Source organism: Bombina bombina, chromosome 8 (genome assembly GCF_027579735.1).
Source record: "Bombina bombina isolate aBomBom1 chromosome 8, aBomBom1.pri, whole genome shotgun sequence".
Classification (NCBI taxonomy): domain Eukaryota; kingdom Metazoa; phylum Chordata; class Amphibia; order Anura; family Bombinatoridae; genus Bombina; species Bombina bombina.
In genome coordinates, this window is record NC_069506.1 from 300,483,637 (window position 1) to 300,503,684 (window position 20,048).

General features: G+C 38.0%; 1 protein-coding gene across 1 annotated transcript in view; it reads right to left on the minus strand.

Annotated features, from left to right (window-relative positions):
• Window positions 1–15,960, minus strand: part of LOC128639018 (amyloid beta precursor like protein 2-like) — a 162,248-nt gene extending 146,288 nt beyond the window's left edge. The window contains exon 1 of the mRNA XM_053691157.1: window positions 15,801–15,960. Coding sequence (XP_053547132.1) covers window positions 15,801–15,872 — 72 coding nt within the window. The 5' untranslated portion in view covers window positions 15,873–15,960. The remainder of the gene's footprint in view (window positions 1–15,800) is intronic.
• Between the last annotated feature and the right edge of the window lie 4,088 nt (window positions 15,961–20,048).

Consider the following 20,048-nt stretch of genomic DNA (forward strand, 5'->3'; position numbering starts at 1 on the left):
GACACGGATGAAGGGAGGGTACAAGACAGGTACCACAGCTTGCAAAACCTTTCTCCCAAAAATAGCCTCCAAAGAAGCAAAAGTATGCAGTGAAGACCAAGTCGCTGCCTTACAAATCTGTTCAACAGAAGCCTAATTTTTGAAAGCCCATGTGGAAGCCACTGCTCTGGTAGAATGAGCAGTAATTCTTTCAGGAGACTGCTGGCCAGCAGTCTCGTAGGTCAAACGGATGATGCTTTTCAGCCAAAAGGAAAGAGGTAGCAGTCGCTTTCTGACCTCTCCTCTTACCAGAATAGATAACAAACAAGGAAGATGTTTGTCTGAAATCCTTAGTTGCTTGTAAATAGAACTTTAAAGCACAAACTACATCAAGATTGTGTAATAGATGTTCCTTCTTCGAAGGAGGATTAGGACACAGAGAAGGAACAACTATTTCCTGGTTAATATTCTTGTTAGAAATAACTTTAGGAAGAAAACCAGGCTTGGTACGCAAAACTACCTTATCTGCGTGGAACACCAGGTAAGGTGAATCACACTGTAAGGCAGATAATTCTGAAACTCTTCAAGCAGAAGAGATAGCTACTAAAAACAAAACTTTCCAAGATAACAACTTAATATCTATGGAATGTAAAGGTTCAAACGGAACCCCTTGAAGAACTGAAAGAACTAGATTTAGACTCCATGGCAGAGCCACAGGTTTATAGACGGGCTTGATTCGGACTAAAGCCTGAACAAACGCTTGAACGTCTGGTACCTCTGCCAGACACTTGTGTAAAAGGACAGAGCTGATATTTGTCCTTTTAAGGAACTAGCTGACAATCCTTTCTCCAATCCTTCTTGGAGAAAGGACAATATCCTGAGAATCCTAATCTTACTCCATGAGTAACCCTTGGATTCACACCAACAAAGATATTTCCGCCATATCTTATGGTAGATTTTCCTGGTGACAGGCTTTCTAGCCTGAATCAGAGTATCTATAACCGACTCAGAGAAACCAAGCTTAGATAGAATTAAGCTTTCAATCTCCAAGCAGTCAGACGTAGAGAAACTAGATTTGGATGCTTGAACGGACCCTGTATTAGAAGATCCTGCCTCATTGGCAGTGTCCATGGTGGGACAGACGACATGTCCACTAGGTCTGCATACCAAGTCCTGCGTGGCCACGCAGGCACCATCAGAATCAACGAAGCCTGTGCCTGCTTGATTCTGGCGACCAGCTGCGGGAGGAGAGGAAACGGTGGAAAAACATAAGCCAGATTGAAGGACCAAGGCGCTGCTAGAGCATCTATCAATACCGCCTTGGGGTCCAGGGACCTGGACCCGTAGAGAGGAAGTTTGGTGTTCTGACAGGACGCCATCAGATCCGATTCTGGAGTGCCCCATAGCTGAGTCAGCTGGGCAAGTACCTCCGGGTGGAGTTCCCACTCCCCCGGGTGAAAAGTCTGACGACTTAGAAAATCCGCCTCCCAGTTGTCTACTCCTGGGATGTGAATTGCTGAGAGATGGCAGGAGTGATCCTCCGCCCACCTGATTATTTTGGTTACTTCCGTCATCGCTAGGGAACTCTTTGTTCCCCCTTGATGATTGACGTAAGCTACAGTCGTGATGTCCGACTGAAATCTGATGAATTTGGCCGCAGCTAGTTGAGGCCATGCCTGAAGAGCGTTTAATATCGCCCTCAGTTCCAGAATGTTTATCGGGAGAATCGTTTCTTCCCGAGACCATAAGCCCTGAGCTTTCAGGGAGTCCCAGACCGCACCCCAGCCTAACATACTGGCGTCGGTCGTTACAATGACCCACTCTGGCCTGCGGAAACATATTCCCTGAGACAGGCGGTCTCCTGAGACAACCACCAGAGAAGAGAATCTCTGGTCTCCTGGTCCAACTGAATTTGAGGAGACAAATCTGCATAATCCCCATTCCACTGTTTGAGCATGCATAGTTGCAGTGGTCTGAGATGTATCCGAGCAAAATGGACTATGTCCATTGCCGCTACCATTAATCCGATTGCCTCCATGCACTGAGCTACAGATGGCCGAGGAATGGTAATGCTTGTCTAGGAAAGCGAACTTGAGGAACTGATGATCTTTGTGGATAGGGATATGCAGGTACCATCCTTTAGATCCACGGTAGTCATATATTGACCTTCCTGGATCATAGGTAACATTGTCCGAATGGTCTCCATCTTGAATGATGGGACTCTGAGGAATCTGTTTAGAATTTTTAGATCCAGGATTGGTCTGAAAGTTCCTTCTTTTTTGGGAACCACAAACACCACATTCACTTTACCCTCCCGTAGAGAGACCCTAGTGCTTAGAGCCAATAAAGAGAATGACTGGGGGGTGGAGCTAGAGGGGGAGCTATATGGACAGCTCTGCTGTGTGCTCTCTTTGCCACTTCCTGTAGGGAATTAGAATATCCCACAAGTAAAGAATGAAGCCGTGGACTGGATACACCTTGCAAGAGAAATATGTACAACTGCATGTAGCAATGCTTGATTCCTTTAGATTGGGTTACTCTACAGGTTTGTGATATAAACCCTGTAATAACATAGAAACTGCAACATCTTTGTACCTAGATTCAGTCTCTTTAAACATACAAATTTACCAATAGCTTCTTCATGTTCCCTGAAGACAGCATTAAAAGTAACAACATGAGCTGCAGGAGGAGATGCAAGGAAAGCAGAAGCTTTAACCAGCATGTCGCCTAACGAAACGCTTTGCTGCTCTAATGAGAAACCAACATTTTATTTATTTTATTAAAGAGCAATACACTCTCCTTTTGAGACCCTCTTCTTAAGAAACATAGCAGGAAGCGTAATCTGTTTATGATCATTACTTAATGGTACGCAGGTGCAAGATTACATAAAATCTGCAAGGTGACTCCTGTCTGCGAAACACCCGCCTTCAGGAAAGAGCGCTTCAGCGATATAGGAAAAATAAAGTTACTGAAAATTAAAATTCAATTATAAAAAAAAAATTTTTTATTAAATGTGCAAATTAAGATTTTAGCTCTGACAGAATGCTGATCTAGAAGGAAAAAAAAATACACAATATTTTTGACTATCGTTGGTTAAAATGTAATAGTTATGAATGGCTTTTTATTACCATAATATCCATTTTACTTGACAGTATTTCTCATACAGGCCGCTCAATTTCTCCCCTGCATCTGGTAATGACTAGTGGTAACATTTATTGCCGTATTGTGTTTGCTTGTGGTTGCCTAGGAACATTTTAGTGGTTCCTGGTGAGAAGCCCATGACTATACATGTCTATGCTTCATATTCACTTATGATAAAAATATTGTCATATAATTTACAAATGCACAATAAAAACCAATACAACAGCACTTAACCTGAATTTTTTTAATTTGAGAAATTTCAAAGATTGGTTAATTTCCCTGCCCACACACACACTAGCCAATTACAGACTCGCATGTATGCATTGAACTTGTGCACATGCGCAGTGGGAGCTGGCGCCTCAGAAAAGTCTGCATATAAAAAAAGACTAAAACTGATAATAGAAGTTGTTTAATTCTGACTTTAGTGTTAAATACCCCAAAGCATTACATATTTTAAAGGATAAAGTTAAATCAAATAAGCCATTTATAGGTTGTGGTGCGCTGCTTGCTTAGCGCTTACTATTAATAAATGGATATGAGGATTTTGGAAGTGTTTTGGACTGCAGCCTTACTTTTAAAATCAAACCTATACAGAACAGCATTTACAAATCAGACTCCTGTTTCTGCAAAATACTAAAATCTGATGGTGCATTTTGTAAATTAAAATATCAGATTAAATAATCTTATTGCCACTGTTTAGGCTCATTTATAGATTAGAACAAAAGAGAAAAAGCAAACATAGCCTCAAGCTTGGGCTGGACAGGACGGAAGAATCTCCGCTGTGCACGCGCGGTTTGCTTCATATGAAAGAAAACTGCCTAGCAAGCTACTCTGCTAGCAAAACAGTCTGAGCATCAACAAACTAAACAGACAACAGAAGCAAAGTCCATTCAAAGTCATAACCGAAGGCCCACCCCATTTAAAAAGCCTAAAGTACATTTAACAAAAGAAATACACATTTATACTCTTATAGTGGAGAATGCAATTGTTTTGTGTGTTAGAGCAGAGGTCGACAAATCTATTGAAAAAAAAAAAAAAAAGACAGTCAAGTGAAAATAAAAACTTTTATGATTCAGAAAGAACTTGCAGTTTTAAGATACTTTCCAATTTACTTCCATTATCAAATGTTGCAGTCACACTTTCAGGGGAACAAGATCATACTGAGCATGTGCACAGGCTCACAGGGTATACAGATACTAGTCTAATATCTGTCACATGAGTCACATGATACAGGGGGCGAAAAATCTGCTTATTTTAAATTCAGAGTAGGTGTTAAATCATTGTCTTTATTATGCACTACTACTATTATGCACTATTCTACTGCATGGAGTGGTCCTTTAAAGGAGCCAGTAAGACTATTTAATGTCCCTGACATTTATTTAGGAGCCAGACAGTGGTATTTGTATAGACAGAGAATAACACACACAAAAAAAATTGCAGCCAGGGGTAACATTCTAAGAGCCGTGGCTCCTGGATTTGTCAAGCTGTGTGAAAGCAAAAGGGTTTCATCTAACTAGAAAACAGTGATACCCCCAGTCTGTTACTAAAATCAAGTGAACAAACATCTGCTATTGTACAACTGTTTAAAAACAGATAAAAATGGGGCAGGAATAAAAAATGAAACTAAGTCTTCTTCTGTTCAGTAGTTCGTAATATCTTAAGCCAACATAATTAAAGATCAAGATATTCTATTGCATAAGCAGTCAAGACCTCAAGAACCCTGCACCTCCTTCACTTTGGGCCTAACTACTGCCTCACTAGAAGAAATTGTGGCAACATTGTTTTTATCTTTATCAGTGTGTTTCAATATGCCAGGTCTAGAGGTATCAGGGGCGTTAGAAAAGGTCTAGCATCATCAGAAGTGTAAACAGTTTCACTATCTAAGAATGAAATATTTTTAGATGTAGACCTTTTGTTACCCCATCCTCTGCCCCTTCTCCTATTAAAAGGCTGTGTTTGTCTAAACTCATTGCATTTTCTCCGATTCCAAATGTAAACTGCATTCAGAGTGTAGTCAGATTTGTCCCACAAATTTAATATGCTTACTCTCCATTATAGACGATTTGCCACTTGCAACTGAATTCTGTAAAATGCCATCGAACTTCGAAAAGTTGGGCTCAGTACTCCTGGCATTCAGCTCAATTTGCAAATCATCTATCTCTGCCTTAATTTTATTAAAAGATGCTTTTTTGTATACGATTAACATTAATCGTGATGAACATTCAGATAATATATCTTTCCAGGAATCTTTAAACTCCTTATCCATGGGATCCACTTCAAAAGTGGGGAATTTGTATACCCGCAGACCTCTTGGTATCATGCCTGCTTTAATATATTTATCAAATGTCCAAATGTCCCATTGGACTTTCAATTCTTTTAACCCTTTCGTGTCAGGGCTAAAGTGCCTACATCGGAACAACTTTTCCGATGTAGACAAATTGAAACCACGTGATCGTGCACACGATCGCAAGATTTCAATTATTGGATCGCGTCTGGGGGGGCGTCCCTACAACCCTAGGAACGCCCTGCAGACTACAATCAAATCCTGACAGCACAGAAGGCTTCAGGACAGCAGTTAGCTATGACGTTCTATTCCGTCATAACGGCTTTAAAGCCCAGTCTAATTATGACGAAATAGAACGGCATAACGGCTTTAAAAGGTTAACAACAAGATCTCCACGTTATCAAATAAAGTGCTAAGTGAAAGTGCACCCTTGTCATCTGAAAATATGAGTTCACAATCTTGTATAGTTCCATGCCGTGCTGTAGCTCGTCTTAAAGAAAACTTGCTTATCTTGTAATGCTTCCACCATGGTAAAAACACACCCAATATATGTTATAGGAAACAGTTCCCAGATACTACCAGAAGTATCCCAATGAAAATTAGTTATGTTGGTTACTATATGCCACTGCTTCAATTTCAGCAGTAAGGAACCATGCCATGTACTCATGTTAATATACTTAGAAGACGTAGAGGAACCAGTCCCATAAATGTATAGACCAATAAAACTTATTGTATCAAATTAACGTTGCAAATATTCTTTATGCAGATGATGGTCTTTGCATGGTAACTAAAAAGGGTATGAAATGCTCTTACAGAAAGTGTCGCACTATAGGATCTATTTTGTCTCCCACCAGTTAAAACCCTATCACCCAATCTTCCTCCTCATGGCTCAGACAAATAGACATGTTTAAATGTGGACATAGGAAATGTAAATCCTGTGACCATGTTTATGTCACCTCTACCTTTAAATCTGAGACCAAGGGTGAAGTATTTGACATAAAATGTTGCCTTAATTGTACCTCTACTGGTCCAATATATCTGATAAATTGTGTCCTATGTAAGGATCAATACATTGGGCTCACTAGTCGAGATATCAATATACGTATTAGGGAACACTTCTCAACTATTATAACTGGGAAGTCCTCTACTCCATTGGTCCAACATTTTGCCACACAGCACAACTTTTCCCTCAACACTTTAAAATGGTGTGTTATTGAAAAGGTCAAAAGACCCAAACAGGGTGGTGACCTGGATCTATTAGCCAAAAGGGAGATGTACTGGATTTTTCGAATGGGTACTAGGATACCACATGGTCTTAATTCTAGATTTGACCTTATACATTTTTGGGAGTGAATCGACTTATGAAAGAGACTTATTTATCAGTTATGCATTTTTCTCATCTGCTACCTTTCCCTCATTTATGGGTGTCATATGTCCCTTACATACCTGCCTTTTTTATTATTCATGTCGTGGTGTGTCATTTGTATCTACAATCCAACTGATTGCCATTACTATGTTTCCAATATATGTATGAAACAAGGTATTTGCCTAGTGTACAAAAATAACAAATATACTAATTGATATCAGTTGTTTAAATATGTTTTATATGTTTCAACTTGTATTTCCCATATGCTGTTTGTTGGCCTGTGCATTTAGGGCGTATAATGTTTTGTTAAGTTGTGAGCTAGACATAGCACATTAGGCTATGATTAAGGCGCAAGCCGAAACGCGTAAGCCAGTGGTGCTACGCTATATTGCACATTATGTTCCTCTATGAAGTTTTTACCTACTTGGATTACAAATAAATATTTTGAACTTTTATTTCAATTGAGCATTTCCTCTCTTGTTTCCTGAGTTTCTATTACCAGTTGGATTGCTCATGACACCGTGACAACTGCAAGCCTATACCTGCTCCTATAGCAGAGTATTGCTTTCATTGTGAGTCCCAGTTCTGTGGCGTCATAAACGTTGAAACACGCTGAACACCTGTGCCAAGAGAGGGTGAGGGACGCCGACAGGCTCGGTTTTGGATCATAATGATAGTTTGAAGCGAGTCCCTGCTCCCTGGTAAGGTAGCGTTTTTATTTTTCTGCACGGATATGGATGTAACTTTGCAATGAGAAGCTATATAGGAGCGTTGAAAGGTTCAAGTGGCTTTATTTGCAGTGTTACCTTGATACGGTTAGTTTTATTGGTCTATACATTTATGGGACTGGTTCCTCTACGTCTTCTAAGTATATTAACATGAGTACATGGCATGGTTCCTTACTGCTGAAATTGAAGCAGTGGCATATAGTAACCAACATTGCTACAGTAATGACCCTTTATATATATTTCTATTAAACTCACTAGCAAGGTTCCTTTTACACGCAGCATGATAGATGGAATATAGTATCTAATAATACTAGTTTTCATATTTGCAAAGATCTCACACTCAGTTGATTCTAACCCCAAACTATATTTTACGATTTATTGTATATTCAGTAGTAGGTCATATTTCTTGCCCTTTATACTAGTCTATACCATATGACTGAATATAGTTGCGTACTTGCAACAAAATGAGTTACATCATTTGGGAGCCAAGAGTGGTCTCCTCAAATTCAAGACAACCTTCTATAGCTTTTCCCATTTTTAACTCTGTAAAATGAGGTCTTGGTTCCACAACTACTCGTTTGTTGCATTGTACATCTTAACAAATATGTATATATCAAGGTTTCAAACATTTACGGCCCCTTGCCAAGAGGAGCCTTGGACTGAACTAAATGACTCAATGGAACGTTGGGACTTTAAGACTTATACTATGCTCATATGTCATTGTGATCAGTGAAAAAGTGTTGCATCCTATTTACTTATTTTCTTTGTTGATGTATATGTATATAATTCAATAAAAAAATAAAAATTAAAGAGACATGAAACCAAGCCAAGGGTAAAAATCTAGGAACCAGTGGCTACAGGGTTTGTCAAGCCCTGCATTATTTTATATAAATACATGCAGAAGAATCCAAATTTATTTAAAAATCCAAAAAATGAAGTAGCTGTCAAGTTTCACAAGATTTGTTAAAGGACCAGTAAACACAGTAGATTTTCACAATCAACAAATGCAAGATAAGACACTACAATAGCATACTCTGAATTTCAAAAGAGTAGTATTTTTGGTTTTTTAACAAATTTCAGTCATGTATTATATTTCCACTCCCCCTGTACCATGTGAGAGCAATCAGCCAATCACAAATGCATAAATGTATAGTCTGAATTCTTGCACATGCTCAGTAGGAGCTGGTGACTCAAGTGTAAATATAAAAGACACTTTTTTTAATGGAAGTAAATTGGAAAGTTGTTTAAAATTACATGCTGTATCTGAATCATGAAAATTTAATTTGACCTGAGTGTCCCTTTAAGCCATAAACTAGACTTCAAACTCACAACTAAGTGTTCCAGCAAGCTCCCCGTTAACCCCTTAATGACCAAGGATGTGTCTGGCACTTCTTCTGGGGTTTCAAGCTCTGGAAGCGATTGTGATGGCTTTCAGGGTATTGCAGAGATGCCTCTATATTGAGGCATCCTGAAATACCCTTTTTTTTAGCCACTGATGCAGAGAGCCACTCTGTGGCCCTCCCTGCATTGGCCAGCAATGGTGCTGCTGATCGTTAGATGGGTGGGAGCCTTAGCAGGGAGGCCCATCACTGATCCACTTCATCTTCCGGATTATTGTGGTGGTAGCAGGAGTGTGCGCGGATGGGACTGGGCCCGCTTCACTACAGAAAAGTGTAAGGGATGGAGGGGGGAATAAATGTTTGGAAAGGGAACTGGGAGAGGGGTAGGGTATTGTAGGGGGGGGGCAGCTACACTACAGAATTTTTTTTTTTTTTTTTTTTTTATTATTTATTTTCAAAATGGCATTTATTTTAATTTTTTTAAAAAAACAGAACTAGGTACTGGCAGTCAGCTGCCAGTACAAGATGGTGGCAACTAGGTAGAGTGGGGAGATCCAAAACTGCAGAAAAACCTATAAAAATAAAAAGCCTTATTTTAGTACTGGCAGACTTTCAGCCAGTACTTAAGGTGACAATTGTGAGGTGGGGGGGACAAAACCAAACATGATCGTCACCTCAAGACACTGCAAATCTAGGGTGATTTGTGTCATAAAGGCGTTAAAGCCCAGCACTTTTAGGATGGCATGGAACGTCCCAACACCATCTAGGGCACTGGTTTTCAAACCGGTCCTCAGGCCTCACTAAAAGTCCACATTTTGAGGTTATCTGAACTGGAGCACATGTGAAATAATCAGCTGATTAGTAAACATTGATATTTTTACCTGCTCTCATACAAAGTAATCCAGAAAACCTGGACCGTTGGGGAGGCCCGAGTACAGGTATGAAAATCAGTTATCTAGGGGTTAAGGAACAGTGAGTGATAGTTTTCCACGGTTCCCGCAGGGGATACTCGCACTATACTATCATGTATATGGATTGCTTTTTGGCACAGCTTAATATTGTCGCAATTTTGATTCTCCCGATTAGTTAGCAGCATACTATGTGTTGGTAAACCATTTCTGCATCACACCTATCTCACTATGGACCTATCCTGGAGGGGCTACGAGGAGAGGGGATTGGCATTGATCATGCTCCTACTAGTATATAAATACTGACTGCAGGTTCTCTTGTGAGAACCTGCTGTCATAGGGAGTCTAAGGGCATGATAAATCGAGCCCTTAGTGTCTTTAACATGATTACTCTTGGCACAACCCAGATTCAAGGTAGTAAGAAAATATTTATTAAAGCGATCGTTAACTTTGGTTTAACTCCAGATATTTGGTCAACCTTATCTTTACTTTCATTGTACAGTAAGGCTGCGGTGCCTTATTAATTTGCGGTGCCTTATTAACGAAGTTCATACCTTTGATTTGTCTGTAATATAATAAAGCTTGATTACTTTTAATAGTTGGATTCCTCTTCACTCTGATATGTTTTACTTTGTCAAAGATCTTTCCAACAACTTCATTTTTTTTTAATTAAGTAGAATAAAAAACTATTATACTAAACATTTATAAAATTACAATACCCTCCACAGTGAGCTAAAAAGAAATAAAACCAACAAAAACCATGCTGTGTACATTATCCCCTTTACTGTGGCAAAATATGAAAAACTGTATACATTGTGTTTGTATCCAGTAAAAAAAAAATACGACATTTATGTAAATACTACAAAATAAGTTTCTCAGAAAAACTACTCTGCTACTGTATACATAAAAATGTCACCATGGTCTGTGGTTTGGTTAAGAGTCACAAGAAAATTATTTGTGGAGTGTGTTTTAAAAAACCTTGAGTCATAAATCCAGGGAAGTCCCTTTAAAAAAAAAAAAATAATTCTACATACCATTTAAAAAAAGATAACTTGGGGAACTACTAAAACCACAACACTAAGGTATCGCTTTAAATATTGTGTGATTTAAATTTTGAAACAAGATACACGGTCACCCTAAATAAGGATGATTGGGAAATGAAACTATGTGCAAGCTGCTCCACCAAAGTAAAAGTTATGAGTAAAGCTTTTTCTATAAGTACATTGCAAGATTCCTCTAAACAAAATATGCAATGCTTTAAAGCGCATTTCAATTTTTAAAACAAATATTCCTTTATGCGGTCATCATCTAGTTTGTTTTATTAAGAAGGGTCACGTTTGCTTACAGATGAAAATTTTAAAATGCTTTAAAAAAAAAAATACATAAATGTATTAGATATTATAGAAGCAGTAAACACATTTAGTGTATATATTATATATAGAATGTTTAGATGTGCATAATAAAACATTGCAAAATACTTTATTTTGCCCCCAATTGTGGATTTTCAAATTCAGAGCTGGAAATGCAAGTTACTGACTTCTCAAGGTGAACCCTGCTACATATATGTCCATAATTGGCTTAATCACTGCAAAACAATGAACTTCACATGAGAACTGAGGCAGGCCTTGTTGACTGCCAGCCTAAGCCCAGATTGGCTTCTCCAAATAAGGCAAATGGTGGGTGAAGTTTGGGTGGCGATTAACAATTGCAGTATAAAACGTTTAGACTTTCAGTTGCTTTAGCTTATATTTGACCTGACAAAACCGATAGAACAATTACTTCAAAAAGACAATGTTACTGAAGAGGAATATTTAAAACAACCTTTTTGCTGCCAACTTGGCAACTGTTTATTTAAATGGGTAAAATTGTATAGAACGTACAGTATGAGCTGATACAAATGAGAGACAGACGCAACATGTTTATAGCACAAGCAATTTAACATATGCAAGATGATTGCTACACAACGTTACTTGCACTTGTGATTTTCAGGTACCATTCCCAGTGATTATAGAAATATTTCCTCCTGCAGAGACTGATAAGAGGTCTCTGGGTTAGGCTGTAGAATACTGACGCTGTGAAACTGGGGACACAGTCACTTCTATCACCACTAGACAACCTTCACAGCAAACAAAGAAATTACTCTAATTAAAAGAAGTTTTAAATAAAATTTAAATGGAATAAAGCAGTGTTCTGTTAAGAATATTCGTATATATAAAAACATATTTATAGGATCCATTTGTTAACCAAAGGCTCATATGTTAGAATTAAAGAGATTCATGCATATGATAGAGAAGTAATTCATAACAGTGAATTCTGTTTTTGGATTTAAAAAAAAAAAAAAAAAAAAAAAAAAAAAAAAAAGAAGTAAAGACTGTTTAAATTGACAATAAAGCAGTATCTGTTGTGTAAATTGTCCTAGTGCTTACTGGCAGACAGTTACTTCCTGCTGGTCTCCATAGGCTTAAAGGGACATACACTATGATTGTCTTTGCATAAATGTTTTGTAGATGATCCATTTATATAGCCCATCTGGGAGTGTTTTTGTAACAATGTTATAATTTTGTTTTTGTTTTTTAAGAATATTGTTCTTATTTTCAGACTCCTAACCAAGCCTCACACAGTGTCAGATGTATACATGTGTTTACAGACTCCTGCTGGCTCCTGTTTGTTTAATCTGTCTTTTCATATGCAGGGGAGGGGGTAAGTGTCTGCACTTCTTGCTTTCCCAGCCCTTTTCAGTGGGTGTCCCAGCCTAACCTCATCAACCGTGCTAAACTGGAAGCTTCTAAATAAGTTTTTAAGAGGTTTTATACTGAATGTTTATATCAGTATATGTGCATATTCTTCTTTATAGTAGTGTATTACATGCAGTTAAATGAAGATTGGTGTATACTGTCCCGTAACCATTAAAGCCATTTTATATTTACATTGAGCTGTACATCCTTCTAAAGCTCACTGGCTACTAATATTAACTTCCGAGACCGGAAGATACATTTTCATTACGGGGGGGGGGGGGAAAATCCATTGCAATAGCAATGTTCCTTTACTTGCTAGAACCTAAACCTCTTGTCCATATATAAAAAGTTGAATTCTACAAGTAAAAATGTACACATTGTAGCCCTTTGACTCCAAATACTTGTCAATGATTTAAACATACTTTAAAAAATATTAACCCTTTAAAAAAAAAGTCAAATATTTAAATGCAAATTAAAACGTTTAATTATGTGTAAGAAAAACACACTACAAAGCACGTTCATTACATATTTTACCTCTTTCCTGTAATTTAATTCTGAAAATTGTATTTTTTTTCACTGCCTCAATGAGTCAGTGCCTTAATTTAAGTGCTGTACAAATTTACGGTATTTTGTATGCGGATATCAGATTTGCCATAAAGGAAGGCTCCATATACCCGTTACTTTAAAGGCAGGTGGAGTTGGGTTCCATTTACTTTCAGGAATAATATTTATTATATACTACAAATTTAAATATCAACTAGCGGAACACACGTTTATGTCCCTTTAAAAAAAAAAAAAAAAGTACATGGAACACTATACTGTACTATTACTAAGGGAGAGGGGGAAAATTGCTCTACCACCAATCTTGCAGAAAAAAAAAGCTGTCATAGCACATAAAATCTATTTATATGTCCTCCCATAGGAATGTGGGTTTTACCGACTTTTTCAAGGTCATATGAACCCCCACATCAAAGGTTAATTTTTATGTTCTGGGCACAACCCACACAAATAGTGGCCTTTTCTTATCTTAAGCCTATAATTAAAGGTTTCACTGCTATGCAGTGTCTTAAAAACAAAGATATGCTGGCAACCACAGTAAAATCTTTTAACTAAAACCCTCTGCATTCAAGTGGTTAATATCTGACTGCATCGGTTGAAGCAAAAAGCACCAAATAAATTTCGGTAATTGCTGGTTTAGAGAGGGAAAAAAAGGATTTCTGCTCTCCTAGTACCAAATCGCCCAGAGATACTCAAAAAGCCTCTAGTCCTAGCACAGAGAGGTTTGGTGGCATGCCAGGAATGTAGAGGTCAGATCTTCTGAAAGGTAGCTTAAAGCAAACAACTGGAATTGGATCAGACTGCTGAAGAATCCTTCCTTGTCATTCTGAGCAAACAGACTAGCAGAAAAACTGGCAAAAACAAACCACATAGAGCCAAACCCAGGAGATCACCTGCACATTAAAGTTACCCATGAATAAATGATGCAGATATGATGTTGGTGTTCACACTGCAATATCATCAATAGGAACAAATTATTACGACCCATATGACCTTGGGCCGAAACGACTAGCTTACAACAAAGGCATAAGCAGAATCCGAAAAGGCAAATCCAAACCAATATACCTGTGTTTTTTTCCCCAAGCTAAACAAAGGCAACACACAAAAATATTGTAAAATAAAGTCAGCAATGCTGAAAATAGGTTCAGTAACCAAATATTCAAGTTATTTTTTCCCCCTCCGCATCCATAGAATATCTGATTTGTGTCAGATTACTGGAAATTTCCAACCATGACAGGGATGTTAACAGGCAGCTAATAGAAGGATTAGATCTAGTCTACCGGGTGGTTATAGCCCCCCTCTTGTGAGTCACATTAACAGGTTGACAGAAGGTGTTGTCCAGGACAAAGCAGAGACACCTTTTACAAGATCTACAGTCTAATAAAACAACCAATGAATAATTATCAGCTTGAAAGTGCTTGTTACACTACATCTTTTCACAGCATTTAGTTAATATATCAAGATTAAAAAACATGTACTAAACCCAGCAAATCCAAAGGGAATTCGGATGGTTGACATTTTTGCACCATCACTGCATATTTTCATCTGCAAGATGGCCTAAAGGATGGTCACTGAGAACTTAATTAAACCAGGCTCCACCATGGCAGTGAAGATGTTAAAGCCAAAGAAAACGAACAGGCTTTGATCTGTAGGGGAAATGGGACTGGTAAAATGCCCACGAGACTGACAGAAATAGACTACGCATCACGACTCACCTTCATACGCTTTTCTCTATATAAGAAATTAAATTCATATTGCATCCCGGTTTAACCCCTTAGTACTAGAGTCCAGTTTGGCAGATAAGGAGTTAATGATACATTACAGACTACCCTTTACGTAAAATCTGCATTAATCTCTTGGTGTCAGCCAGCAAACCAGAACTGATTTACCCAGAGGAATTAGAAATAAAAAGCTATAAACCTGATCTGCCCTCAATAATCAAGGAGACAAACAAAAACATAGGATTTTATGAACATATATTTAAAACTAGAAGATAGTGAGAAGTGGCAACATTCTAAACTGAATATTTTGTGCCAGTGTCTGAGATACAGCAACCTCCCCCACCCAGCAGGGAGTTAGACTCTAGGGTGGAGGGGGCCAGGATTACATTTGGATATCCTGAGTAGGTGGGTGGGGGACAGGTTAGCAAAGAAAGAGTTAACCCCTTGACTGCCAAACTAGACCATTCATTGTATCTCATAACCTCCTGATTGTGAAGCAATATATCTACGCAGTATTGAATTAGATCTATTAAAAATATGTAAAGCGAATCACCCACACCAATACTTGTCATCCTAATCCTAAACATACAAAAGGAATAATTTACTAATAAAACATTTATTGAGTTTATATCTACACGGAACCCACTATTATTCACCCTAAGCACACTATAGAGATATTTATTGTATTTGTGTGTTACAATGAACAACTGCTTCTAATATACACACACATTATTCAGTGCTATAGATAAAGCAGTGGCAATAACACGATTCTCTAGCCCACAGACGGGTACAACACGGTAACACAAATGGGAAGGGCAAAGTCTGCTGGAATAACCATGAGGTGAATGATTTACTCACACTTTGCTGACTGAGAAATAACCTGGGACCATATAAAATTTGACATGAAAGTCAATCACGCAGCTTCTGAGGTGATGTTTCCTCACAGGGAGTTGGGTGACATTAACCCTGTTGAGTTAATTAGGGTGTAGCGCAGTTATGGGGAAGATAACATGTTTCTTGAGAGTCTGGAGCGGACTTACCTCGATGTAACCAGCTAGGGTGGGCACGATCACCCCGGCAATGATAGCGAATAAAGCAGGTAAGGTCCCCATTAATGCGACTTCCTCAGAACAGAGCTCTTCACACCTAAACGACAAACACCAAACTGAGGCAGCTCAGACACCTGCAGCTCCAGCTCCAAGCGCAGGCGGAACTGACGTCACTAGATGGGAGACACACCGCAAAACACGCCCACTCGTCTTAAGACGAGCACAGGCACATGCGAATGAGAAGCAGAGAAGGCACTTAGACACAACCCTAATGCCTTGATTGATACCTGGAAGACACACCCCCATCAATTTAGCTACGCCCTATCGGCTGCGGCTCTTATCTGAGGAGGATTTGGCTGCTCGTTTATCAATGACGGTGCCACGCCCACTGCATTTCATGACCACGCCCACTGAAGCTGCACCACAGAAACCGCCTCAGTGCTTTCAGTGGGGACGATGCGGAATGGGGGGGAGTAAGGTTCAGATAACGAGATAGAGATATAGACAGAGATAACTAGAGACATAGCTAGAGATATAGACAGAGATAACTAGAGAGTGACATAGCTATAGATAGAGATATAGACAGAGATAACTAGAGAGACATAGCTATAGATAGAGATATAGACAGAGATAACTAGAGACATAGATAGAGATATAGACAGAGATAACTAGAGACATAGATAGAGATATAGACAGAGATAACTAGAGACATAGATAGAGATATAGACAGAGATAACTAGAGACATAGCTAGAGATAGAGATATAGACAGAGATAACTAGAGACATAGCTAGAGATATAGACAGAGATAACTAGAGACATAGATAGAGATATAGACAGAGATAACTAGAGACATAGATAGAGATATAGACAGAGATAACTAGAGACATAGCTAGAGATAGAGATATAGACAGAGATAACTAGAGACATAGCTAGAGATATAGACAGAGATGACTAGAGACATAGCTAGAGATATAGACAGAGATAACTAGAGAGACATAGAGATATAGACAGAGATAACTAGAGACATATCTAGAGATATAGACAGAGATAACTAGAGACATAGCTAGAGATAGAGATATAGACAGAGATAACTAGAGACATAGATAGAGATATAGACAGAGATAACTAGAGAGTGACATAGCTAGAGATAGAGATATAGACAGAGATAACTAGAGACATAGCTAGAGATATAGACAGAGATAACTAGAGAGTGACATAGCTATAGATAGAGATATAGACAGAGATAACTAGAGAGACATAGCTATAGATAGAGATATAGACAGAGATAACTAGAGACATAGATAGAGATATAGACAGGGATAACTAGAGACATAGCTATAGATATTTCTGTCTATATAACTAGAGTCATAGCTAGAGATATAGACAGAGATAACTAGAGACAGAGATATAGACAGATAACTAGATACATAGCTAGAGATAGAGATATAGACCTAAATAGAGACATAGATAGAGATATAGACAGACATGATTAGACACAAAACGCTAGAGAGAGACAGAGATAACTAGAGACACAGATAGATATATAGACAGAGATAACTAGAGACATAGAGATATAGACAGATAAGAGACATAGCTAGAGATATAGACAGACACAACTAGAGACATAGCTAGAGATATAGACAGAGATAACTAGAGACATAGAGATATAGACAGATAAGAGACATAGCTAGAGATATAGACAGACACAACTAGAGACATAGCTAGAGATATAGACAGACATAACTAGAGACATAGAGATATAGACAGACATAACTAGAGACATAGCTAGAGATATAGACAGAGATAACTAGAGACATAGAGATATAGACAGAGATAACTAGAGACATAGCTAGAGATAAAGATATAGACAGAGATAACTAGAGACATAGCTAGAGATAGAGATATAGACAGAGATAACTAGAGACACAGATAGAGATATAGACAGAGATAACTAGAGACACAGATAGAGATAGAGATATAGACAGAGATAACTAGAGACATAGCTAGAGATAGAGATATAGACAGAGATAACTAGAGACATAGCTAGAGATATAGACAGAGATAACTAGAGACATAGCTAGAGATAGAGATATAGACAGAGATAACTAGAGACATAGCTAGAGATAGAGATATAGACAGAGATAACAAGAGACATAGCTAGAGATAGAGATATAGACAGAGATAACTAGAGACATAGCTAGAGATAGAGATATAGACAGAGATAACTAGAGACATAGCTAGAGATATAGACAGAGATAACTAGAGACATAGCTAGAGATAGAGATATAGACAGAGATAACTAGAGACATAGCTAGAGATAGAGATATAGACAGAGATAACTAAATACATAGCTAGAGATAGAGATATAGACAGAGATAACTAGAGAGTGACATAGCTAGAGATATAGACAGAGATAACTAGAGACATAGCTAGAGATAGAGATATAGACAGAGATAACTAGAGACACAGATAGATATATAGACAGAGATAACTAGAGACATAGCTAGAGATATAGATAGAGATAACTAGAGAGACATAGCTAGAGATAGAGATATAGACAGACATAACTAGAGATAGAGATATAGACAGAGATGACTAGAGACATAGCTAGAGATAGAGATATAGACAGAGATAACTAGAGACATAGCTAGAGATAGAGATATAGACAGAGATGACTAGAGACATAGCTAGAGATAGAGATATAGACAGAGATAACTAGAGACATAGCTAGAGATAGAGATATAGACAGAGATGACCAGAGACATAGCTAGAGATATAGACAGAGATAACTAGAGACATAGCTAGAGATAGAGATATAGACAGAGATAACTAGAGACAGAGATAGAGATATAGACAGAGATAACTAGAGACATAGCTAGAGGTAGAGATATAGACAGAGATAACTAGAGACATAGCTAGAGATAGAGATATAGACAGAGATAACTAGAGACATAGCTAGAGATATAGACAGAGATAACTAGAGACATAGCTAGAGATATAGATATAGACAGAGATAACTAGAGACATAGCTAGAGATATAGACAGAGATAACTAGAGACATAGCTAGAGATAGAGATATAGACAGAGATAACTAGAGAGACATAGCTAGAGACAGAGATATAGACAGAGATAACTAGAGAGACATAGCTAGAGATAGAGATATAGACAGAGATGTCTAGAGACATAGCTAGAGATAGAGATATAGACAGAGATAACTAGAGACACAGATAGAGATATAGACAGAGATAACTAGAGACATAGCTAGAGATAGAGACATAGACAGAGATAACTAGAGACATAGCTAGAGATAGAGATATAGACAGAGATAACTAGAGACATAGCTAGAGATATAGACAGAGATAACTAGAGACACAGATAGAGATAGAGATATAGACAGAGATAACTAGAGACACAGATAGAGATATAGACAGAGATAACTAGAGACATAGCTAGAGATAGAGATATAGACAGAGATAACTAGAGACACAGATAGATATATAGACAGAGATAACTAGAGACATAGCTAGAGATATAGACAGAGATAACTAGAGAGACATAGCTAGAGATAGAGATATAGACAGAGATAACTAGAGACACAGATAGATATATAGACAGAGATAACTAGAGACATAGCTAGAGATAGAGATATAGACAGAGATAACTAGAGACACAGCTAGAGGTATAGACAGAGATAACTAGAGACATAGCTAGAGATATAGACAGAGATAACTAGAGACATAGCTAGAGATATAGACAGAGATAACTAGAGACATAGCTAGAGATATAGACAGAGATAACTAGAGATAGAGATATAGACATAGATAACTAGAGACATAGCTAGAGATAGAGATATAGACAGAGATAACTAGAGACATAGCTAGAGATATAGACAGAGATAACTAGAGACACAGCTAGAGGTATAGACAGAGATAACTAGAGACACAGCTAGAGATATAGACAGAGATAACTAGAGACATAGCTAGAGATAGAGATATAGACAGAGATAACTAGAGACATAGCTAGAGATATAGACAGAGATAACTAGAGACACAGCTAGAGATATAGACAGAGATAACTAGAGACACAGCTAGAGATATAGACAGAGATAACTAGAGACATAGCTAGAGGTATAGACAGAGATAACTAGAGACATAGATAGAGATATAGACAGAGATAACTAGAGATATAGACAGAGATAACTAGAGACATAGCTAGAGATAGAGATATAGACAGAGATA